The following is a 24,055-nucleotide window of genomic DNA, read 5'->3' on the forward strand; positions in this document are numbered from 1 at the left end:
TCCAGAGCTTGTGTTCTAATGGACTATGCTGTGTACTCAGTGTGGTGACAATCTTTACCTGTCCCATTTATACTGGCTCTCACCCTGGATAAGTGTCTTTCTGAGTAGCTGAACAAGGTTGTTGCCTATTTCTCTAATCTCTGTGTTGATTTACAGGTGAGCATGTTAGGGAAAGGATTTGGTGATGTCAGTGAAACTAAAAGTGGCAGCACCACAGGCTCCCAGTTCTTGGAGCAATTCAAGACTGCTCAGGCCCTGGCTCAGTTGGCAGCTCAGCATTCTCAATCTGGAACCACCACCACCTCCTCTTGGGACATGGGCTCCACCACACAGTCCCCATCGCTGGTGCAGTATGGTGAGAAAAATGGAAAGTGGATTGAATTCTTTAAGCATTGGAGCATTACTGTCAAGCGGCTGGCAGGAGTAGGGGGTGGAGAATGTCCTGAAGTGAGGAAAAGGGCTGCCAACTGACTAGTTTCCCACACTGATTTCCCCTAGTGAGCTGGGCTGACTTCAGAAAGCTGGGGAATAATAAAAAGTCTATAATAAAAGGCTATAAATTCTTTCATTAAATTTAGCTTTATACATATTTGTAGTCTTGTGTTGACCTGGGGATTTTTTGGAATTCCCTTGATTTACCTTTAGTGTTAGAAAACAGCATAGTCCCTTTGGAAAGGTTCATGGACTTGTCCATTTTATGACTTTCTACTCTAAACACGGACAGTTCCTAGATTCCTGTCTTACAGGAATTGAATAGTGTTGATTCAATTAGGTCCCTAGGCTCTACATCAGAACAAATATGATCCAGTGATTGTTACCTACAGACATGAGATAATGCCTTAAAAGAGGACCTGTTTATATGAGTTTCTGATCTTGAAGGCCTGGTTCCTGGCTCTAGAGCAGGATAATAGCATTTTCTTGAGGTTCACCAGTATCTCTGGCCTTATACATACTGGGTTTACTCATGCAGATTTGAAGAACCCAAATGATTCAACAGTGCACAGCCCCTTTACAAAGCGCCAGGCTTTTACCCCATCTTCAACCATGATGGAGGTGTTCCTTCAGGAGAAGCCACCCGCAGTGGCTACCTCCACAGCTGCACCTCCACCCCCCTCTTCTCCTCTGCCAAGCAAATCCACCTCGGCTCCACAAATGTCTCCTGGGTCTTCAGACAACCAATCCTCCAGCCCTCAGCCGGCTCAGCAAAAACTGAAACAGCAGAAGAAAAAAGCCTCCTTGACTTCTAAGGTACTTGAACTTTTAGATATATATTACCCTAGGGCAGCGGTTCTCAACCTGTGGGGTGTGACTCCTTTGGGGGTCGAACAACCCTTTCACAGGGGTCACCTAAGACCATTGGAAAACACATATATAATTACATATTGTTCTTGTGATTAATCACTAGGCTTTAATTATGTTCAATTTGTAACAATGAAAATACATCCTGCATATCAGGTATTTACATGACGATTCATAACAGTAGCAAAATTACAGTTATGAAGTAGCAACGAAAATAATTTTATGGTTGGGGGTCACCACAACATGAGGAACTGTGTTAAAGGGTCGAAGCATTAGGAAGGTTGGGAACCACTGCCCTAGGGCAAGAGGGTGTATGACTTGGGAGTTGAGATTGTAAGAGTATAGTTTGGGAAATTGAAGCACGAGTTTTTTTTATTAGTCTTAAAGTAAGGTTACAATAAGCCATTATTTTCTCTTCTCTACAGATTCCTGCTCTGGCTGTGGAGATGCCTGGCTCAGCAGATATCTCAGGGCTAAACCTACAGTTTGGGGCATTGCAGTTTGGGTCAGAGCCTGTCCTTTCTGATTATGAGTCCACTCCAACCACGAGCGCCTCGTCAAGCCAGGCTCCAAACAGCCTCTATACCAGCACGGCCAGGTAGAGGAAACGCCAGTCATGAGGCTTGTTTTATTTGGTTTTTAACCACGTTTTCTAAGTCTCTTGCTGATTGTTCGAACTCTGGGGATGACAAGACTCGGACTGAGTGAGAAAATAGCCACTTTTAAAGAGTAGCACTTTAAAATATCATTACTAGGATCACCTGTAACTCTAAACAGAGGGAAACATACGCTTTGAATACTTCTAGAATGGTCAGACACAGTTCTTACAGATGTGTACCGGGCCTCTATGGAAAGTACCTTGGCATCTGCCACAGCTAAAAATGCTTTTCACACTTTTAGCCCTTTGGTGTGGGACTTAGGCCTATGAAGAGTATAACTTTGAACCCCTAAGAAGGAGGTAGCATTGATATACAGATTAAAAGGAACCTTTCCAATAGAAACTTTCCTACCTCCTCTGATACTTCAGGGAGGGCCATCTTAAGCAATAGAAAATCCCGGAGGAATTTTAGGGGACTGAGCTGCTTTTCTCAATCCTTAGAATTAAAAAAAAAAAAATAGATGTTTGGCTCTAGCCTAGATACATTGAATCATACGTCATTAATGCACGAGAATATTTCAAAAGTTTCTTTCAGAAAGTTCTACCAGTAACCTTATATTTAATGGGGTTTTTGAAAGAGCCAAGGGCTCAGAATTACTTAAAATGCATATGAGCAAATGATAACGCTCTCATGCTAGCGTTCATGCTATGATGAAGGGACCAAGAGTAGTGTATCCTTTCTACTGACCTTTAGCCTCTTTTTCTCATAACAGCAGAATATAGGGGGGACAAGAAATGTTTTACACTCCATTCTTAATTCAAATACTTAGCTCTGTAGGATATGTAAATGCATTCAGTTGTCAGGAGAAAATGGTGGTGGTTTATTTGTTGCTGGAAATTTTCTTTTTGATTGAAGTCAACTTTAGTAGTCAATCTCCACTGTTTCCTTAGTATCAATCAATCTGCTTTATTTAATTTCTCTGATAGATTCCTTCTTTATTACCCACAGTGAATCTTCATCTACAATTTCATCTAATCAGAGTCAGGAGTCCGGTTATCAGAGTGGCCCAATTCAGCCAACAACCTATACCTCCCAAAACAACGCTCAGGGCCCTCTGTATGAACAGAGATCCACGCAGACTCGGCGGTACCCCAGCTCCATCTCTTCATCACCCCAAAAGGACCTGACTCAGGCAAAGGTAGAGTCTTCATGAGCCCCTGGGCATTGATTAAAAGAATAGTGGGCAGGGGCCTGTTAATATTAGCGTTTTGTTTCTTGACAAATAGTGCTAAGACACCTCAGAAGTGCTGATTGAGAAGCTAATAAAAGTACATTTCTGTGGTTGATGAACTAAAAAGTTGTTTTTAGCAAGCCTGGAGACTCAGAACCAGAAAACTATTCTCCCTGCACTCGGGAGTCATTCTTTCTAGTAGAATCTGTCTCAGTGCCTGTATTCTGGATGGCTGGCTGGAAGAGCTGATGGCCAGCATGCTGGGTGCATAGCAGGAGACCTCACCTGGCCATGTCTTGGCTTGGTGAGGGGGATAGCGTATGCCAGCGGTGATGTGGAGGGACTGTCCGATGCAGCCAGAAAAATAAGTGACTTGGCTGAACTACCTTACTCCCTCATTCTCCCCCCCCCCCCAGGGATCACTGGATTTGGGCTTTACCCTGCATCTATTTGGATTTGGGATCTATTCAGCAATCTGGGGGTTGCTTTCTGTTGCTATGGGTCACACAGGGTTTATTTCTCTTTGTTTTTGTTTTCCTTTGCTTGTTTATTTTTTTGTTGTTGTTTTAATACATTTTTACTGATTTTAGAGAGGAAGGGATTGGGAGAGAGACAGAAACATCAATGATGAGAGAGAATAATTGATCGGCTGCCCCCTGCATGCCCCCTGCTGGAATAGAGCCCGAAACCCAGGCATGTGCCCTTGATTGGAATCGAACCTGGGACCCTTCAGTTTGCAGGCCAACGCTCTATCCACGGAGCCAAACTGCCTAGGCACCGTGGTCAGCAAACCACGGCTCTTTGGCCCCTTGAGTGTGGTTCTTCCACAAAATACCACATGTGGGCGCGCATGTACAGTGTGATTGAAACTTTGTGGCCCATGCGCAGAAGTCGGTATTTTATGGAAGAGCCGGTATGTTGTGGAAGAGCCACACTCAAGGGGCCAAAAAGCCGCATGTGGCTCACGAGCCGCAGTTTGCCGACGACTGGCCTAGGGCATCTTTGTTTTGTTGTTAATTTTTGTTTTTATTTTGTTTGGATAATCTAGATTATGTTAATTTATAGAATTTTGCTGGAAATTAAGCTGTGTCAGTCAGTGCTAATTTAATCTGTTGACTTGAATTTATTTCCTGTTTTTCATATCAGAATGGCTTCAGTTCTGTGCAGGCCACGCAGTTACAGACCACGCAATCTGTTGAAGGTGAGTGTTCTCCAGGTTTTTTTCCTCCTAGTTGTAGTATTGTTCTTTTTCTTTTTTCGTTAATCTTCACCAAAGGATATTTTTCCATTGATTTTTTGAGAGAATGGAAGGGAGGGGGAGAGACAGAGAAAAAGAAAAATTGGCCGAAACCGGTTTGGCTCAGTGGATAGAGCGTCGGCTTGCGGACTGAAAGGTCCCAGGTTCGATTCCGGTCAAGGGCATGTACCTGGGTTGCGGGCACATCCCCAGTGGGAGATGTGCAGGAGGTAGCTGATCAATGTTTCTCTCTCATCGATGTTTCTAACTCTCTATCTCTCTCCCTTCCTCTCTGTAAAAAATCAATAAAATATATTTTAAAAAAAAAGAAAAAGAAAAATTGATTGGTTGCCTCCCACATGCGCCGGACCAGAATCCAACCCGGCACCCTTCAGCCTGAGGGCCTACGTTCTGTCCACTTGAGCCAAACCAGCTAGGGTGTGTAGTGTTTTTCCTGTCCTTTCATTATTTTTACATTTCCTAGATTGTAGTGAAAATAGCCCCGGCTCAATGATCAGAACATCTGGTTAGTCTTAGCTTGGTTCTGTCTTGTTGTTTAATCTCAAACCATCCTAACTTTTAGGTTTTCTGTCTTAAAATGGTGATAATCCCCTTGGTTCCCTTCACTGGGTAAAGGAGATCAGTGCTGTGAAATGCTTGCAATTGAAAAACAGAAAAGGATTCTACCTAAACATAAATGACCCATTATTAAATAACTCACACTCTTATCTTTTTTTTTTTAATATATTTTATTGATTTTTCACAGACAGGAAGGGAGAGAGATAGAGAGTCAAAAACATCGATGAGAGAAACATCGATCAGCTGCATCCTGCACACCCCGTACCGGGGACGTGCCCACATCCAAGGCACAAGCCCCCGACTGGAACCGAACCCGGGACCCTCCAGTCCGAAGGCCGACACTCCATCCACCGAGCCAAACCGGTCAGGGCTTATCTTTGGGATAGCCAGCCTAGGACTTTAGTCATCTCTCACTTCTTTTTAAAAGTTTTTTTCTTTTAAATATGTTTTTATTTATTTTAGAGAGAGGAAGGGAGAGAGAGAGAAGCATACGTCGGCTGCCTCCTCCATGCCCCCTACTAGGGATGGGGCCCACACCCTGGGTGTGTGCCCTGATGGGACTCTAACCAGTAACCTTTTTGGTGCATGAGATATGCTCAGCCAACTGAGCCACACCAATAAGCATTCTCCTTCCTCTAATGAGGTGACGTCCTTTCTTCATTTCCAGGTGCTACAGGCTCTGCAGTGAAATCTGACTCACCTTCTACTTCTAGTATCCCCCCTCTCAGTGAAACGGTATCTGCAGCTTCCTTATTGACGACAACCAATCAGCACTCGTCCACTTTGGGTGGCTTGAACCACAGTGAGGAGATTCCAAATACTACCACCACCCAACACAACAGGTGACTTGGGGTGAGGATTGGAGGTTAGAGTTGGTAAAGTAGCAGTTGGTGAGAGCTCTTTGGTTTTATCTTATTAATCCACTACCTGGCACAGGTCACATTAGCTAAGTAGATTCCCTAAAAGCAGTGGGAAGTAAAGACAGAGGAGGATTATTTTCCCTTTTCAACATCCATTCTACCTTTGCTCACTAGCCCTGGCTGGCTATTTTGCTGACTGTATTATCTCAGATTTCCTTGGTCCTATATTCTGTCTTATTTTCTTGCTGTATTCTTCTTCTTCTTTTTTAATATGTTTTTATTGATGTTTAGGAAGAGAGGAAGGGAGAGGGATAGAGAAATAGAAACATCAATGAGAAAGAACCATCGACTGGTTGCCTCCTGCATGCCCCCTACTGGGGATTGAGCCCGAGCAAGTGCCCTGACCAGGAAGTGAACCTGTGACCTCTTCGTTCATGGATGCTCAACCACTGAGCAAACTGGCCAAGCTCTTGCTGTATTCTTAATTCAAGCTTTAGGTCAGGTGACTATAGCACTGTGTCTTACGGCAACCTCTTTTTTTGTTACAGTACGTTATCTACTCAGCAGAATACCCTTTCGTCATCAACATCTTCTGGGCGTACTTCAACATCCACTCTTTTGGTAAGTATGTTGCTATAAAAGAATTGTGGGTTTTTTATACTTATAACTATCCAACCATAAGATTCTCCTAAGGGATTCTGAGGTGGCAAAATGATCATTGATCTTGTAAGAAAGGAATAAAAGGATATTTGAAGTCAAGAGAGGCAAAAAAAAAATCCAGAAGTATTGCAAAGCTGTGGGCCAATTCTCAAAGCCCTGGAAGTGACTTTTCCTGAATCATTGTGTGACTTTTTTTTTTTTTTAACTGAAGCTGGGTGGGGCTTTTGTACGCTACAAGAACTTCTGTAAGAATATCTTTTCTAACTGATACAGCCATTTTTATTCATGGTCTGAGATATGCTGAACATGAGTCCTGAAAATAATCAGTATGAATCTGAGCATCCTGTGAAAGCAGAGATGAGATAAGAGCTTTTGGTCAAAGAATTAATTTCACTGTTGTGATTTATAGCAACTATTTAATTACTCTGAAATGGTAAGGAAGACAACTAACATTTGGGGCTAAGGCAGGGGTGGGCAAACTTTTTGACTCGAGGGCCACAATGGGTTCTTAAACTGGACCGGAGGGCGGATCAAAAGCATGGATGGAGTGTTTGTGTGAACTAATATAAATTCAAAGTAAACATCATTACATAAAAGAGTACAGTCTTTTTTTTTTTTTTTTTAGTTTTATTCATTTCAAGCGGGCCGTAGTTTGCCCACGGCTGGGCTAAGGTGTCTGGTTTGCCAGAAGCCTAGGGGAAGATAATGGGGGCTAAGGCTTTCTAGGAGTCTGTTGTTTCTCAAATACACAATTTCATGTTTAAGTTTATTAGGACTTTTTCCTGTCCCACGACTGGTCTTGTGCTGAACTAATGAAGAGTGTAGGAGAAAAGGCTATGATATATTTTTCACATTTAAACTATCTTTGTCTTGTTATTGGCCAACCAGTGTTAGTTTGGGGGGAGTTTGGTTTGTCCCTACTCTCTCTGCTGCTGTTTCTGAACAGTGTAATGGTGTGCAGTGGGCCTTTTGTTACCATTCTTATCAGATGACTCTTAGGGAATGTCTACCGGTAAAGTATTTAGTAATTTCTTCTAATTTGGCAGAGGACACTCTGGTACCTTTCCTCAGCCTTTTTAATTGGGAAGTTGAGTGATGATATAATCAACAGCAGGGATTGTTGATCTTTCCTGACCGGTTAGGCTAATTGCTGTTTCCTCCTCCTCTCTCCCACCGCTCTCTCTTTGAAGCACACAAGCGTGGAGAGTGAGGCGAATCTTCATTCTTCCTCCAGCACTTTCTCCACCGCGTCCAGCACAGTCTCTGCACCTCCGCCAGTGGTCAGTGTCTCCTCCAGTCTCAATAGCGGCAGCAGCCTGGGCCTCAACATAGGCAGCAACTCCACTGTCACAGCCTCGACTCGAAGCTCAGTTGCTACAACTTCAGGTAGCCCTGCATGGAAAAGGTGGATGGCATTCCTTTGGGATGAAGGAGAGAAATAATTGTGTGACAGCATAAAAATATAATTTCTTTTTTAGGAAAAGCTCCTCCTAATCTCCCTCCTGGGGTCCCGCCATTGTTGCCTAATCCGTATATTATGGCTCCAGGGCTGTTACATGCCTACCCGGTAAGTGAGACTTTGGGGTCTTCTCCAAAAGATGAAGATAGTGTGGCTACTCTTTATAAATCTGGCTTCAGGTGGAAGACTATAATTAAAATATAGGATAGATGAGTGGTTGCATGAAAGCAAGGCTTTAATCTTTGTAGTTTTGAGAGAGAAAAATAACAGTTTTTAGAGAGGAACGACTAAGTGGAGGCCAGGCCCTCTGTTGTATATTTTCTCTGTGAAGTACATATTCTCGATTTCAGAAGCCAAAGGCCAGAATGTCCACCTGATACCCCTTTTAATTTCTTAGAGAATTATTTTCTCTTGTTGAATTGATTCCCTATCTCTGAGGGTCTTTGCTGGAACTTTGGTCAGACCAACGTTCCCAACTCCATTGGGCCTACCTGAAAATGGGTGGCTGACAGTAGTAGCTTTTTGCAAACGGGGTTGAGGGTGGAAATAGGTGACATCTGTAGTACTGTAAAAACTTTTATTTAAATTTTAAAAATCCTTTTAAATTGGTTTTGGAAAGAGAGGAGGGGAGGGAGAGAAAAACATCAATGTGAGAGCGAAACATCGTTCGGCTTGGCTGCCTCATAGGGATCAAGCCTGCAGTCTGGTCAGGAATCAAATTATCAACCTCCTGGTGGATGGGACGACACCCACACCAGCCCAGGGCTAAACCATGTTTTGAAAACTGTAAGAGACAGGCTGGTTGAACAGAAAGTAAGAGCAGGCTATTCATGTATGACTTGTGTAAGACACCAGTCTAGGTGAATCACTAGTATGTAACTCAAGGAAAGTTTCAATACCTTTCATGAATCACTTAATCTCTGTATTTACTTCTTTCCTCTTAAAGGAAACAATCTGTCTCCTGTTCTTCCCTAAAAATGAGGATGAACGTTCTGTTGATTTACCTTGTTTCCTAGCTCCTTGGTTTGCTAGCATCATGACCAGTCCACATTAGTATTCTTATATGCTTGTATCTTTCAGCCACAAGTATATGGTTATGACGACTTGCAGATGCTTCAGACAAGATTTCCATTGGTGAGTATGTGGTGTAGGGCTTGGGAAAAGAAAGCAATCTTAAAATTAGTGTTGGGGGGATTATTTTCACATGTTTAGTTGGTAAGTCATAGCTCTTTCCCAGCCATTACTTCATACACACACTTTAAGAGATATCAGAGTATGGTGTCTTGGGGAGTGGCTCTAATAGAAGATAACTTAAAAGAAAAATCAGAGTTGTGGCATCTTTGAAGTAAACAAATTTTAGCATTCTATAACGCAGGGTACCTGGAACTCTCAAGATGCTTTCTGTATGTTTCAGACACTTTGAATTCTAGAAAGATCTATTTTCTCAGTAGACGTAGACGATTGGGGTTAATTATCTACAGGTTTGAGAATATTACTGGTCCTGGTGGACTTGGTGTGTTTTACACTGGGCATACCCGTAGACCTTGCTTGACTGTGCTCATGGCCAAGCAGGGGGGACAGTGTATGCAAGAGTAATTTGGAGTTAGTGTTAGTTCTAGCCAGCCTACTCGGTGGCTGGATAAGTTGCATTACTTCAACATTTTCCTGCCTCTCAGCAGAGAGAATGGTGGCATTGAATCTCTGCTCTTTTATTCTCTCTTCTAGGATTACTACAGCATCCCATTTCCTGCACCCACCACGCCGCTGACTGGGAGGGATGGTAGCCTGTCCAGCAACCCTTATTCTGGTAGGACTGGGATAGGGCTAAATAAAGGGAGATTGTGTTGAGATTGGTGGCAGAAACCTGATGAGTAGCAGGAAGGGACCCAGTTCAGTTAAGATCTTTGGCAGAAATGTAGAATGGATGTGATGAATCAGTATTGGTAGATTCAGAATCCTGCTAAAGATGGGCAGGTGGCAAATTTTTCCTTATCTTTTTGTTGTCTCCCTGTGATTCCAGAGGATATTTTGACATGGTTTTCAGACATTCTCCAGGAAACGCATTGGTTGAACTGGCCATCCTCTGCTCATCTCTGCTCCTGTACCCTACTCACAGTGGCAGTCTCATTGCCATTACCTTGATTGTCCATGGGCCTTCACTGATCTACCATTTTCTTGACCTATCATTGTTTTTTTGAATCTAGCATGGAGTGTTCCCATGGAGGGAGAGTTGGGGGAGATGAAGTAGGACGAGTAGGCAGGGAAATCATGCAGGAACTTTATTCTGGGAGCCTGTCTCTGCTACAGCATTGCACAGTCATTCGACATTAGTCCTTGACAGCACTGTGCTTGCTGTGTGCTGGGCAGTGCTAAATGGCGCTGCAAAGAAATGTAATTCAAATTTAACAGGATTTTCTGGAATCATGGGAAACCAGAGTAGTAATTCTGCATTGGTGTGGGGGCTGACAGAGGCAGGTACATTTAGCCTCTCCTGTCACAGGTGACCTCACAAAGTTTGGCCGTGGGGATGCCTCCTCCCCAGCCCCGGCCACTACCTTGGCCCAACCCCAACAGAACCAGACGCAGACTCACCACACCACGCAGCAGACATTCCTGAACCCGGCGCTGCCTCCTGGCTACAGTTACACCAGCCTGCCATACTACACAGGGGTTCCGGGCCTCCCCAGCACCTTCCAGTATGGGCCTGCTGTGTTCCCTGTGAGTACCTGGGCTTGGTCTTTCCTTGTGGTAAAGTATCCTAATCCTAGACTACCCTAGGTGCTTTCAAGGACTTTAATAATGGATAAAGCGGAACAGTTTCTCTTTCTGGCCTGGGGGAGGGAGTGGGGCTGGAATTGGGGGTATTGGGATAAGGATTACCTGTTATTAGAATTAGCTAAAGTAGGAATATGATAGCATATAGTTTTACTCCCAGACTGTCTTCATTCCCTGCTATCACTGCCCTTTTCCCTTCTTTCAAAGTACCATTTCTTGACTTGACGGATTTTAGAAAGTTGGCAGGGAGCCTGTTTCATTCACTAAGTGAACTGTAGTCAGCCTATATCACAGTGGGTAATCATCTGAATGCTTCAGTCCCTGAACGAAGACCGGTAGGGTGAATGGTACTCTGCTGCCATTTCACGGCAGTTCTGGCCTTTTTACTCTTTAGGTGGCTCCTACCTCTTCCAAGCAGCATGGTGTGAATGTCAGTGTGAATGCATCGGCCACCCCTTTCCAACAGCCAAGTGGATATGGGTCTCATGGATACAACACTGGTAAGCTTACCTTGACCCCAGCTGTCAGTGGTGTCTGTGGGATGTTATTAAATCAGTTCCAAGGAGGAAGACTGTGCTTGATAAAATAAGGTTCTGTTGGTGAGGGTGTGCTGCTGCTCATGTATGATTGTTAATGATTGACTGCTTGTGTGTCTGCCTGAGCAGCCCCAAAAGAGGAGCTTGATACTAGACCATATATTCACTGATGACGGGGATGGCCTGGATCATGTATTGGCTATTGGCATATGCTGGCTGGCCTAATATTTGGGTGGGAAGCAAGGCAAGAGGCCCCAAGATTTCATTGAGATGTTAATGGAGGCAAGTGTTAATATGTATGGTACCAGTCATACAAAAGGGTCATATTTACCGAATAGAAGGGTTAAATGGTTTCTTTGCTAGTGTGCTGTAGTAGACTGAGCATATATATCTTTGCAGTACTACTTTTTTTTTTTATGTGGTCCCTTTTAAATCCCAAGCTAGGAGACCTAAAATGTGGAGAGAAAGAATTAGGATATGAGTATAGGCATACCTTGGAGATAATGTGGATTCTTTTCCAAACCACCATAATAAAGTAAGTTGTAGTCTTTGATGGTGGATGGTCTTGCCTTCTCTTTCCAAAAAAATGCAACACTTGTGAGGTGCAATAAAACGAAGTATGCCTGTACTCAATAAAGTGAGAATTGGACCTTTAGGTTCCTTCACTTGTATGGCTGGGCTCTTTGCAAAATCCATTTGCACATCTGATGGCAGAGAGGGAAATGTTGGAATCTCCTGAATGGGTACTGACCAAAAGATTCTTAGTCCATCCCTTCCTTGTTCCTGTACCTGGCAACATATACTCCACTTTTGGAGGACAGGGAGTAAGAAAAGGAGTCTTTGAATAAAACAATTCCATCCACTTTTTTATTGATTTGTAGATGAATATGGGTGGGGGGAGGAAGATGGGTTTAAGGGTTGTACTTCAAAAATCTCTGCTCAGTTATGGTTTCATGATGATTTGGATGGAGCTGCACCTGCATTCTTCACCCTTGTGTGGCCTCCAAGTTGATAAATTGCCCAAGGTTTTAATAATTGGGAAACTCTGAGCTGAGCACAGATGGCAGTTGGTCTGGGAACTAACAGCCAGGTGGAGTTTTGAACTGTGTTGTATGACTTAGGTCAAGATTTAAACAAGAAATCCTGAGGCACCCATTGAGATTTAATATCTAGGACCCCTGGTGGCTGTTCCTCTCACTGAGCACGATCCACCCTAATCCTTGGGGGAGTATTATAAGCTCTTTGATTTGGAATGGCCCCATTCTAAGATTAGATTTAAGTTTTAGCTGGACCAGGTTCAGGAATAGCAAACCTGGTTCTGGAAATCGGAGCTTCTTACCTCCCTTAGGATTTCAGAAACTCTCTAACAGCCCTTTTGAGAACCCCCAGTTCCCAGCCCCACAGAAGGTTGTCATCCCATTCCTCATCAACCTCTAAATTCATTTATTTTTATGTATTTGATTCCTTTTAGGAAGAAAATATCCACCCCCTTACAAGCATTTCTGGACGGCAGAGAGCTAATTTGGCCCAAGGCTGGGGGCTCTGTTTTGTGTGTGTGTATAAATTTGCACTGAAGTCTTGTTTCAGAAACCAGACCACTGAGGAGAGCCTGCTGATCTGAGGCCATGGCCTGCGTGGCTTGGGGAAATGAGTTGGATACCTTCTGGGCTTTTGAACTTGCCCTTCCCCCAGTTCCCTCTCCCCCATGTGTCTGACCCTGTCTTACCCATTTCGAGTTCAAGCGGTGCAGCACCTCCGAAGCATCAATGCACACACCTGCTGTTGCTTTTGTTTTCTGGAAGGCATGTAGTTTCAACTTGTAACAAAAAATATTTGTAGTCTTCAATAAACTGTGGTATTTCTTTAGCTAACTCTGGCGTTCTTTCCGTGCGTGTCTTTCTGGACACTAGGATCCAATGTTGAGCAGTGGATGAAGGGTGGAGGGTGGCCTTTTCAATCAAACTCCAGCATAGCCAAAGAACTGGTAACTTTTCAGTATGATGATTTTTATGAAGGTGGGGGAGGGCAAACAGTCTCAGTTTCCAACCTGTGGATTGGTTGGTAAAGACCGTTATTTGTAGAAAATCCCTGATTCTCCATGCTTATTATAGCTCTTCACTTTCCATTTAGATCTTCCCCTTGCCTCTGACATTAGCAGCGGGGGCGTGGGGAGGAAAAAAGGTTTAGTGTCATGTCATAGTGAAAGGTAGAAGGGATGGTGTTCAGAGCTGTTGTTGGAGAGGTATCTTCAAGGCTTAATTTCCACATTTGGTTCCCTCAGGCCAAGTGGCTGGTTGAGATCTGATAAGAGTTTTGAGGGACCAGCCAGTTGATGACTCAGGCTGTGGAAACTGTGCTAGCCTGGAGCATTGTTCTTAGTCCCTTCAGGGATTGTGGAATATTAGTGTTTTGCACTTGTGGGTGTAGCTACTGATGTGTGGGAGAGGTTTGGTTAGACATCCTTGACTATAGAAATTCTAATCCCCATTCAATCCAACTAGTACACCACCAGCCCTTTGTTTACAGTTAACTTGCACAGTGAGACCACCATTCTTGGTTAATTGGAAACCCCCATATTACTTCCTTTGTTCCTAGCCCGCTGGAGTAATTTTGTCCTGGGGGTGTAACCAACTTTCCAAGGGAGAGAGTGGTTCTTGGTTCTGGGTTCTCCTCCCTGTTGTCCACATGGTGTTAGTATGATCATCATGTTTGGAAGTCGGTTATAGAAGGGGATTTTGACTCTTGGAAGGAAAACAAGAGATCTCGAGCCTGAGGAGCTTTCTAATAATTGGTAAAGGGTAGGTAGGGACCTCTAATGCTTACACAGGCTATTATGGCAACTGCAAGGAGAAATCTCTTTTCCCCCCTGTATTTCCAGTCTCTTTATCCAATATCCAACTTAAAGCCTCTGGACTATAAGCTGGTTTTTAGCTAGTCCAGCCTCTGAAAAGAGTGAGACCAAGTAGGGACACATTGAAACGAAATTGCTCCTTACCACCCAGTTTGAGAGTCAAGTTAGCCATTTCTTCCATTTGTGTGGGATCACCAAGGGGTCTCAGCCAGCTGTTTGAGTCTTTGCAGTAAAATTCAATCATTATCTCGTTTTCCTAAAGAAATGTTCTATTTATATCCTGTCTATTCCACTTTACTCAAACCTTCCATATAAACCTCATCAACATAGCCTTTTTCAGACAAAAAATAAGCTTGTTTTTTCAAGTTAGGCCTACTACCAGTGATTTACCAGATGGGCTCCTGGGATTTGAAGAAAGGGAAGGGGAAAAATAATCAGGTCATATATTGTCCCTGTCTTTCACTTTAATGCCTAGAAAGCATGGAGTTGATACTTTGGACACGGGGAAGTATTTTCTCATGCTTGCTTTCTGTAGTTCTGTTCTTTTTCCTAGTTGGTGTTTGCTCCTCCCTGGAACTATCTGGACTTGTGATGTGGGAGGGGTTTCCAGGTTAAGATGCCACTTCTATTGGGAAGATTCTAAAGTGGCTGTCTAAGGTGGGCTTAACTTTTGATGGCTGCCTTTGTCCTAGACATTGGGAGGATTTGGGTTCTGGAGTTTGAAGGGGGATTGCTGCTGAATTGCGGGCAAATGGAGGATTCTTCATTTGTGACTTGGTCACTTCAGTATAGTGTTTTTAAAAAACTCTTCTGTCAAAGTAATCCTAACAGCAAAGGAGAAGGCTCCAAGGACATAGACTAAAATACAAAGTTTTTCTGAAGTATCATTTTATCTCAATTCATGAGAACTAATATATCTTTTAAAATCATGCTTTAAATTCCTAGTTAAATTCGAGTTACTTGACCTCAAATCTTTGCATACAATTTTAGTAAGATAAGATGCTGGATTAGCTTACCTGATGGCTTTTTTCCTATATCCTTGACCTTTTGCCCCAGGAGATAGACTATGTGTATTTCAGTTGAAGGAGTATAAATTAAAATGAGGACTTGTATTACTTTGATTTCCTTTAAGTTGTAGTGGTGGTAGCGTTTTTCAAAAGGAAACATGTGAGTTGTTAGAGTATGGACTGAAGCCTTTATCTCATGGAGAAGCTAAAGTTGTAAACTAGAGTAACATTTAGGTTTTGTATTCCACCGAGACTGCGGGAGATAGCCTATTCCTATAGGCCTTCCTCATTCCCCTTCCCTTAAAATGCGCAGATGGATCTTCATCTTTACGCCAGCTCGTAAGTATACAGCCTGGAAGCTCCAAGATTGGAGAAGCTGGACTAAGTGAGCTGAAGCTGAGAATAAAAGTACCCGCAGAGGTGGAATTGAACTGCTTCTCTAGTATTTACCTTATGCTGTGAAAGCATGGATTTTGAGCCCAGGAATGTCTCTTCATGAACAGGAAAAGAGCCAGAGTACCTGTCTTCCTGAGCAGGACTGAGTGCATTTAGGGTGGATTGACTTGAAATGGACATCATAAGTGTAATACATTCCTGTTGGGCTTTGCTACCGAGGTGTTTTGAAAACTATGTACTAGTGAGTTTGGCTATTTCCCCTTGTCCCCCCAAAACCCACTCACCTCACTCTCACAATAAACTCAGCACACACCTGGGAAGGACAAGAAAACCCTTCGCTAGCCTTTGTGTCATGAGCTCTCATCCCTCAAGACTGACCTGAAGTTGGAAAAACAGACCAACATTCCCTTGCCGTGCTCTAGCTAGAAAGACTTCACATGTCACTCACCACCTCCCAGGGGGAGGGATCAGGCAGCTAGCTGAGCTAACCCTCCTCTGTTTCCTCCTCCCCCAGGTGTCTCAGTCACCTCCAGTAACACGGGCGTGCCAGACATCTCGGGTTCTGTGTACTCCAAAACCCAGGTAGGTGCCTGACTCTGGATGGAAGTGGAAAAAGAGAGACGGACATAGAGAAGATGGAGTTGCATTGATAGAAGTGAGCAGGAACAGCCCTGACACCTGTGAGCAGGTGTCAGGAAACCCCTTCTACTAGCTAATGATTCATCTTTAGACTTGAGTTTCTCAAGGAAGCTTAAATTTAGTCTTCAGGGAGGGAGAGAACAAACGAGAAATGTCATAGGAAGGTTGGAAAATTGTAATGTGTCATGTGATTTATTGTGTCCGTACGCACACCCAAACTTTCATAACTTTCAAAGAGAATGAATATGGAATGAAGGGAAGTAAGTTCATTCCCTTCTTTCTAAGTATATCTATAATAAAGAGTGGCAAAGGAGTGGGCAAAGCCCATGTCAGTAACTAAAGTGAAGCATTTGCGTTATCCACAGATTTTTTTTTCTCCCACCACCATAAATTTAAAGTTTGATATAAAGCATTAGGAGGTATAGTGGAGTGCTTCATGGCCACGACCTTTAACACTAAAGATAACTCAGCATTTCTTCTGAAAAATCCATGGGGTTCCTATTTCTGCCCAACTCCAGAGATAGGGGAGCTAAGGAATGTCAGCAGGTTTCACTGTGTGTGTATATGACAGATTTCTATAAAGTGCTTTCACACCCAGCTTCTCATTTGGTCCTTACAACTAAGCATCCCTGTTTTATATATGCGAGAACAAGCTGAGAGTAATTTTCTCAGGGTCACACAGCTATTAAAGTGCAGAGCTGAGACAGACTTGAATATCTGACTTCAGGTGCAGCATTCCTTCTCTGACACCATGCTGCTTTTTGAGGGTGGGAGAGCTTGGGCTCAAATCCTGAGGATTCGTTGCTGATCCCTTTTACTCTCTCCTCCCATCCTCCTGCATAGCAATCCTTTGAGAAACAAGGTTTTCATTCCGGTACTCCGGCTGCCTCCTTCAACTTGCCTTCAGCCCTAGGAAGTGGGGGGCCCATCAATCCAGCCACAGCTGCTGCCTACCCACCTGCCCCCTTTATGCACATTCTGACCCCCCATCAGCAGCCGCACTCCCAGATCCTTCACCATCACCTACAGCAGGATGGCCAGGTAATAGCCCTCCCTCTATCCTTTCTCTTCCTCTTCCTTCTTATCCCTTAAAACTGCCTCCCCTTTCCTTTTCTTACCCTTCCTCACCACCACCTCCACCCAATTCTCCCCAGCGCCAGCCATGGGCACACAGCACATTACAGACACAAGCGCACATAACACGAGTGGCCGGCAAAGGAGATGTCAGAGAAGGGGCCAGACTGAAACCTAATTCTGCCCAATTCCTTTGGTGCCTTTCTCCTCCACCTCCTCCCATATCACAGTTTTCCTCATCCCATCAGACCTGGGTCACACCTTCCCTCTTGCCTCTCCCAGCCCTCCCCCTTCCCTCACATTATAGCTTTCCCGTCTAATAATGGTGGAGTTCTATTGTCAAAGTTTGTCCCTTTATTTTCCATATATCCTGGTTCTGCCTCAGCTACCATATTTGCAGATGATTCTCTGTTGCCAGCGCCAGCAGGAGGAGCAGGTAATGAAACTGAATGATATGCTTGAACCCACTCCTTTTCAGTCCCCATTACACCTCCACAGCCTTAGGGAATTTGAGAAAAGTTTGCACGATCACAAATCGGGATACACAAACACAAACACCTTGCTGAGCTCTCTGGCCTCCCATCCTCTCTTGTCCTCCCCTCCTCAATGCTCTCTTTCTTTCTGCCCTACCCCGCCTCTGGGAACACTTGGTTACTGCAATGGAAAGGATTCTTGGGGGCAGCATCTGAAGCCTGGGGCCTTGAGACTGTCTCTCCACCTTGCCTGTAATAGGCTCACAGATATGATACATGTGGCAGGGGTGGGGAGCCATGGGATGGTACAAGTGACCTCCTCCACCATAGGTGCCTGGGAGATGGAATAAGGGCCTCTTTGCTCTCAAAGGCAGCTTTCCAAATGAGGCCTTCCTGGGGATTAATGAAAATGAAATCGCTTGTGATCGCTCATCTTCAAGAGGCCATAATTCTCTCTAGAGAGTTGCCTTTTCTCAGAGCAGGGGAATGAGGGGAGGAGACGGTACAATTGAAAATGAGTAGAACTGATTCACTGTCTAATCTCTGAAGGTATCTTGCCCTCTTTTCATCTTTCCCCTGTTTAAAGGGTTTTTTGCGGGGATTTTTGCTGCTTTTTGTTTGTGTTTTGTTTTTTTGGTCAGAGGTGCTTTAGCAGCCATATAAACCAAATTTTCTGTGGTTGAGAAGCTTCAGAATAGTTTCTAAGCAAGGGGAATGGGAAAGCAAGATGATTTCCAAATCTCCACCTGAAGATGTCACAAATTTGTCACACTAACTAGACACCTTTTTCCTCCCCATCATCCTCCCATTCCCCTGCAGACGGGCAGCGGGCAACGTAGCCAGACCAGCTCCATCCCGCAGAAGCCCCAGACCAACAAGTCTGCCTACAACAGCTACAGCTGGGGGGCCAACTGAGGCCCTGTGACCCTCTCTTCCTGGTCCCATCTTCTGAGAGGGCTTCTCAGCCTGGCAACTATGGAAACAGCATCAAAGAGAGGAATGTGGAGGGGTTCCGCTGCCCCACCCTCACCCCCGTGGCCCACCCCATGCCTCAGCTCCATGTCTGTTCATTCCCATACCATCCCCACTCTGTTGTATGTATTATAGGATTTGTATTTTCACTCCCCCCCCCTTTCCTTTCCTCCTTCCCCCTTGCATTCAAGATTATGAAATTTTGCTGTGGGCCCTGCCCTTCCTTTTCCTCCTGTTCACCCTGGTGGTGTATGGGTGAGGTGGGGAGGGGGAACCCCCAAATATATATCAGCCCAACAGCCCTATGTCTCCTCCTTTATTATTAGGAAGCAAAACAACAACAAAAAATGGCGTCATGAATATGAACAGCATTGTCAGATGGATTAGTTGAAGTGGTTTTTTTTTTTTTTTTGTACTGTGTCTTCAAATTTAATGGATTAATGTGTCTTGTATATATAAAAAGAAAACATCTACCTTCAGCCTCTGCCCATTCTTGCTCCGTCTAGGACATCCTCAGTCTCGCGGATGACCAGCTTGGTGAATAAGTATTACTGTACCACCTGGGCCTCTTCTAGCAGGCCCCGAAGGCAGTGGAATAAAATGAAATCTTCATCCTTTAAGAACACCTCTGACCTTAATGATTTAGTATTGTGCCCATCAGGGGATTCTCTTCCCTTCTCCCCTAAGAATTTCACAGCCTGTTGCCTGGGAAGAACCACCTCAAATCTTCATTCCCTTCAAAAACTGCTACCTATACGGCAGATTTCAGGCAGTAAAGGGAGTGGGAGAGTGGATATTGGGTGGAAAGGGAGAGGATTAAGAAGGAGCTGAAAGAAATGCCTTTGTAAAGTCAAAGTATAATTTAGCTGAGTCCAAGCAAGTGAATTGCCAAGTAGGGCAACATGCACGGTGTCCTGGAAAAACTGAGGTTTGGGACTAAATTTTCCTAGAAATAGTTCTTGCTGCTTGAGTGGTTTCATTTTCCATAGCTATACCCAAACCCCTAAAAAGGAGTCTAGAGGAAGGCCAGGGATGAGATTGGGGTAGGAGTGCAGGAGGGAAAGGCTTTGAAAGCCATGAATGATAGGGAAAGGGGGATACTTAAGAGCCCCAAATTATTTCTTCTCTTTGAGACTCCACTAGATTTCCCTTGGTCTCTCACAAAGCCTTTATTCTGCTGGTTGTAAAGTCTGCATAGGAAAATTAAAAGGATCCTTTATGGTGATAAGCTCCTTAGCTGGAAAGAGTAAATGCATGTGTCCCTACGTCTGACTCCCCTTAAGGCCGGGGAGTTGGGTACTGAAGGAGCTTGGTGAAATATTTTGTCCATCCCTCTCAGACTTCACTGAGGCCAGCCAAGAAGGCGCCCGGTGGTTTCAGATGGGGGACTGAACCGGGGGTGGTGAACCGGCGGTGAGGGCGAGGGCGGGCGCGGGACCGGTTCATTTGTGCGGTGGGCTGCTCTGGCGGCTTTATCGGCACCATTAAACCCTCGCGATACCGTGTTGGGCCGGGTTGGTCGGCAGGAGAGAGAATTGGCTTAGGAGACAGGTGATCGTTGGAAGATGAAAATTCAGGACGCCCACTACCAGGAAAAAAACAAACGAACTGCCGCTGTGAAATGAAAGCCTTTCGCATTTGAGAGGTCCGTCTGCCCCGCCCCCTCCGCGTCCTGCTTACGGCCGTTTTACGACGGGGTGTCGATCTCAGGTTTGCTTTCCGGCCGCGTAAGCTGACTCTTCGCTTAATTTCCGACGGCGTAGCCCCGGCTTTCCTCCCGGTGTGAATGGGCCTCAGGTGGGCTTTGGAGGTTCGAATCCCAATACGGGAATGAGCCTCTTTGACCTCTTTCGGGGCTTTTTCGGCTTTTCTGGACCTCGGAGGTGAGAATGGATCCGGGTCGGACAAGGGAGGGGGAGGTCTTCTGAGGGGAGCTTGACCTCTGACACCGTATATTTGGAAAAACATCTATCTCCACTCCAACTCCTGTGGAGAACAGAAGTCACAACATTGAACACTCACCCCGCGACAGTAACCAAGGCGGTCGTTAGGAGGAAAAGCAACAGCTTAAGCCTTTCTCCACTCTGGGGTGATGCAACAGGGCCCGGGCGGGGGAGACAGTGGGGCTGCGGGGTGGAGGTCAGTGAGCGCGTGAGCAGGACCTTGGGAGGAGGGAGGGGCGGTGTTTGGGAGGGGTCCCGAGGTGAGGACTACCTGATTAAAAACAATACCCCGATGGCCAGTCTTCTAATCCTCACACCAGCTCCCCAGACACCTGTTCTTGTCCCACTTTGCCACCCATGAGTTGATTTTATGGTTGAAGGAGTGAGTGCTGAAATTTTGGTGGCCAATCTGCCTCCACCCCAGCCACAGAGATCCCTTTTTTGGAGGGATGACTCGAGATGAAGATGAGGATGACGATGAAGAAGAAGGGGGAGCCACCTGGGGCCCTGGGAGCTCGAGGTTTGAGGGTCCCCAACCCCCTGAGGAATTTGGCTTCGGCTTCAGCTTCACCCCTGGAGGAGGGATGCGTTTCCACGACAACTTCGGCTTTGATGACCTAGTACGGGATTTTAATAACATCTTCAGCGAGATGGGGGCCTGGACCTTGCCTTCCCGTCCTCCTGGTGTGTGGCTGCCCCTGAGGGAGAACCTATGGTTTCTACTGGGTGGGTGGGTGAAATAAAGAGCCTGCAGAAAGTAGTTGGGGGGTGGGAAGTATGAGAAGACTGATGATTTCAAGGGGGATTAGGAGATCCCAAGCCCTTTCCCTCCCCCAGCATCCGTACACTTGCCATCTTTCGGCAGAACTTCCAGGTCCCGAGTCAGAGACACCTAGTGAGAGATTGCGGGAGGGACAGACACTTCGGGACTCGATGCTTAAGTATCCAGATAGTCACCAACACAGGATCTTTGGGGGGGTCTTGGAGAGTGATGCAAGAACTGACTCTCCAAAACCAGCACCAGACTGGGGCTCCCAGAGACCTTTTCATAGGGTGAGTACATCTGAGCCGGAAATGAAGGCCTATGGGAGACACCTGATAGAGTGCGAAAACTAAAATCCTTGTTGGAATCTAACAGACTTGGGTTGAAATTCTGGGCCCTCCACTTAGTGTATTTATCTGTTTCCTATATTAAGCTGCTTGTAGTATTTTCTCTGGGGGAAAATAGGAGTTCTGCCTTTTCTTTAAAAAAAAACAAACGAAACACTGGTCTGTGTGATTCTTGGTCAAGACAGGATTATTGGGGGAGGTCAGGAAAGTAACAGTTCATTAAGGCTTTCTTTCTTTTTTTAATTTACTATCCCCACTTTTATTTATTTATTCATTTATTTTTTTTTTCGATCCTCACACAAGGATATGTCTTTATTAATTTGAGAGAGAGATGGAGAGGAAGAGAGAGGAACATCAATACTGGTAGGTTGCCTCTGCACACATCCTGATGGGGGATCAAACCTGCAACCTGGGTATGTGACCTGACTGGAAATCGAACCCAAAACCCTTCATTGCAGGGGATGATACTCCAACCAACTGAACCACACCAGCCAGGGCAAAAAGGCTTTTTTGGTAGAAGGATACATTAAACAGCTAGGAAAGAGAGAGAATGAGTAAATAAAGCGATCGTGAATGGGATCATCTCCTGGGGAGAGGTGGTTTTGGAAGTTGGGAATATTTTGGGTTCTGTGACTCCTCAAGTTTCAGATTGAAAGATGTCATTTCATCTCCTTTGGCTTCTGCAGTTTGATGATATGTGGCCTGTGACCCCCCAGTCTAGAGCCAAAGAGGACAAGGGTGAGTCTGAGAGGACATCTACCAGCCTCTGTTGTTCTTCAGAAGTTCTCTCTGTTCTCTCTCCCGAAAGTTTCTTCCTGAGACACTTGTTCCTTCTTTCCCTTAGATTCTTTCTTTCCTGTTTCTTCTCTCTGTCCTTCTAGATCTTGATTCCCAGGTTTCCCAGGAGGGCCTTGGCCCAGTTCTGCAGCCCCAGCCCAAATCCTATTTCAAGAGTGTCTCTGTGACCAAGATCACTAGGCCAGATGGGGTGAGTTGGGGAGAAGGGTAAAAGGAACTGTGGCTAAGGGTGTTTTGGACAGAGGGATCTTTATAAAGAAACCAGGGACCTCACCTTTAGTGATGATAAGGATATGGTGGGGGCTTCTCCTTGTAGACAGTAGAGGAGCGCCGGACTGTGGTGGACAGTGAGGGCCGAAAAGAAACCACAGTAATCCATCAAGAAGCAGATGGCAGTCCTAAAGATGGTAAGTGAAGAGTGTGAATCAAAGGGATCCATCTTTTAATTCTTTGGAAAAGGAAAACCCTTACTCTTCTACTTTTTAATATTATTCCCATCCTTTGCCTCTGCCTAGCCATTTAGTGTGTCTATGTGTATCACTTTCTTTCTTAGATCCAGAATCACCAACAGCTCCAGCCCTGGATGATGCCTTTTCCATCCTGGATTTATTCCTAGGTCGTTGGTCTGGGTCTCTGTCCCAGTAGCCTTGTTAACCCTCAGAGGCCTTCATGTGCTTCCCACCTCCCACTCTTTTCTCACCATCAATGGGCTTAGCTTCTCCTCCTGTCACCTCAGGGTCTTGGTATGTGGAACAGTGAATTGGGGGCATGTCAGTATGTCATTCATGCAAACTGACCAATAAAACCCTTATTTATGCTAATTTCTTGGTCTTGGTTTTGTTAAGGTTGTTCCACTTTCTAGCACCATCCAGGGTTTCCTAAATTATCATGGCCCAAAACCGTCTTCTTGTTTCTTAATATTTTGTTCTACTTCTAAAACCCGATTTGATAAGTAAAGATCAGTACCAGTAGAAAATGATTTTCCCCTGGGAGGAGACAGGATATGTAGAGATAATCCCAAGAGCATTTCCAGACACGGATGCATCAGATTCTAAAAAAAAAGCAAGAGTGCTTGGAATGGTAGGGGTAACTGCTTCCCTGGGTGTGGGATCACTGTGATTGGATAGCTCATGGGATAATTTAAGGAACTACATGGGCAAATATTTCTTCCTTTACTGGTATGCTTTTATTTGTTTATATATGTTAGATAAGCTGTAATTTAGCACAACATTATGGATCTTTTTCTCAGTAAAAAGTTTTTGGCACTATGGCTTTGAAGAGCAGATCTTCCAGATTTATTTACCTCTTTCCTCAGGAAATCCCACTAAAACGAAAATAAAAGGATTTTTCTAAAGAGGATACACACACACACACATATCTCAAGAACAGAGGAGAGGAAATATAGTAATGGAATTTAGTCTTTTCATTTTTTTATCTTTTGATTTATTGTAGCCAAATTTATCTTTTCACTTACGGTTATTATTTATATTTTTAGAAATCTCTCTTAACCCAAGCTTAAAAGGATACTTTCCTTTATTGTCCTCTGTGGGTTCTATA

At 44.6% G+C, this 24,055-nt stretch overlaps 2 protein-coding genes across 19 annotated transcripts in view; both read left to right on the plus strand.

The window, feature by feature from the left end:
- The window catches only part of UBAP2L (ubiquitin associated protein 2 like), a 45,772-nt gene extending 26,505 nt beyond the window's left edge, over positions 1-19,267 (plus strand). For 6 of the 17 annotated variants that reach the window (XM_015571712.1, XM_006775632.2, XM_015571713.1 and 3 more), the window contains 16 exons: positions 157-355; positions 971-1,248; positions 1,725-1,897; positions 2,907-3,096; positions 4,276-4,330; positions 5,613-5,787; positions 6,354-6,426; positions 7,656-7,851; positions 7,944-8,032; positions 9,005-9,058; positions 9,650-9,731; positions 10,425-10,642; positions 11,094-11,199; positions 16,004-16,071; positions 16,972-17,169; positions 17,588-18,397. In XM_015571712.1, the coding sequence (XP_015427198.1) occupies positions 157-355; positions 971-1,248; positions 1,725-1,897; positions 2,907-3,096; positions 4,276-4,330; positions 5,613-5,787; positions 6,354-6,426; positions 7,656-7,851; positions 7,944-8,032; positions 9,005-9,058; positions 9,650-9,731; positions 10,425-10,642; positions 11,094-11,199; positions 16,004-16,071; positions 16,972-17,169; positions 17,588-18,025 (2,592 nt within the window). In that variant the 3' untranslated portion in view covers positions 18,026-18,397. Of the gene's footprint in view, positions 1-156; positions 356-970; positions 1,249-1,724; positions 1,898-2,906; positions 3,097-4,275; positions 4,331-5,612; positions 5,788-6,353; positions 6,427-7,655; positions 7,852-7,943; positions 8,033-9,004; positions 9,059-9,649; positions 9,732-10,424; positions 10,643-11,093; positions 11,200-12,706; positions 13,107-16,003; positions 16,072-16,971; positions 17,170-17,587; positions 18,398-18,494; positions 19,127-19,153 lie in introns of those variants that run through there. The other 11 variants (XM_015571715.1, XM_006775643.2, XM_006775644.2 and 8 more) reach the window with 7 other exon arrangements.
- A 1,009-nt stretch (positions 19,268-20,276) lies between these two features.
- HAX1 (HCLS1 associated protein X-1) lies at positions 20,277-23,319 on the plus strand. Of its 2 annotated transcripts, XM_006775649.1 has the most exons (7): positions 20,277-20,530; positions 21,015-21,274; positions 21,456-21,643; positions 22,387-22,438; positions 22,582-22,688; positions 22,815-22,905; positions 23,052-23,319. In XM_006775649.1, the coding sequence occupies exons 1-7, from the start codon at positions 20,478-20,480 to the stop codon at positions 23,141-23,143; spliced, it is 843 nt and encodes a 280-aa protein (XP_006775712.1). In that variant the 5' UTR covers positions 20,277-20,477; the 3' UTR covers positions 23,144-23,319. The 2 variants fall into 2 exon arrangements, with proteins under 2 accessions (XP_006775712.1, XP_006775713.1); XM_006775650.2 differs by lacking the exon at positions 22,815-22,905 and having other exon boundaries at positions 20,361-20,530.
- Positions 23,320-24,055: the final 736 nt, after the last annotated feature.

Source organism: Myotis davidii, unplaced genomic scaffold, assembly GCF_000327345.1.
Source record: "Myotis davidii unplaced genomic scaffold, ASM32734v1 scaffold208, whole genome shotgun sequence".
Taxonomy (NCBI): domain Eukaryota; kingdom Metazoa; phylum Chordata; class Mammalia; order Chiroptera; family Vespertilionidae; genus Myotis; species Myotis davidii.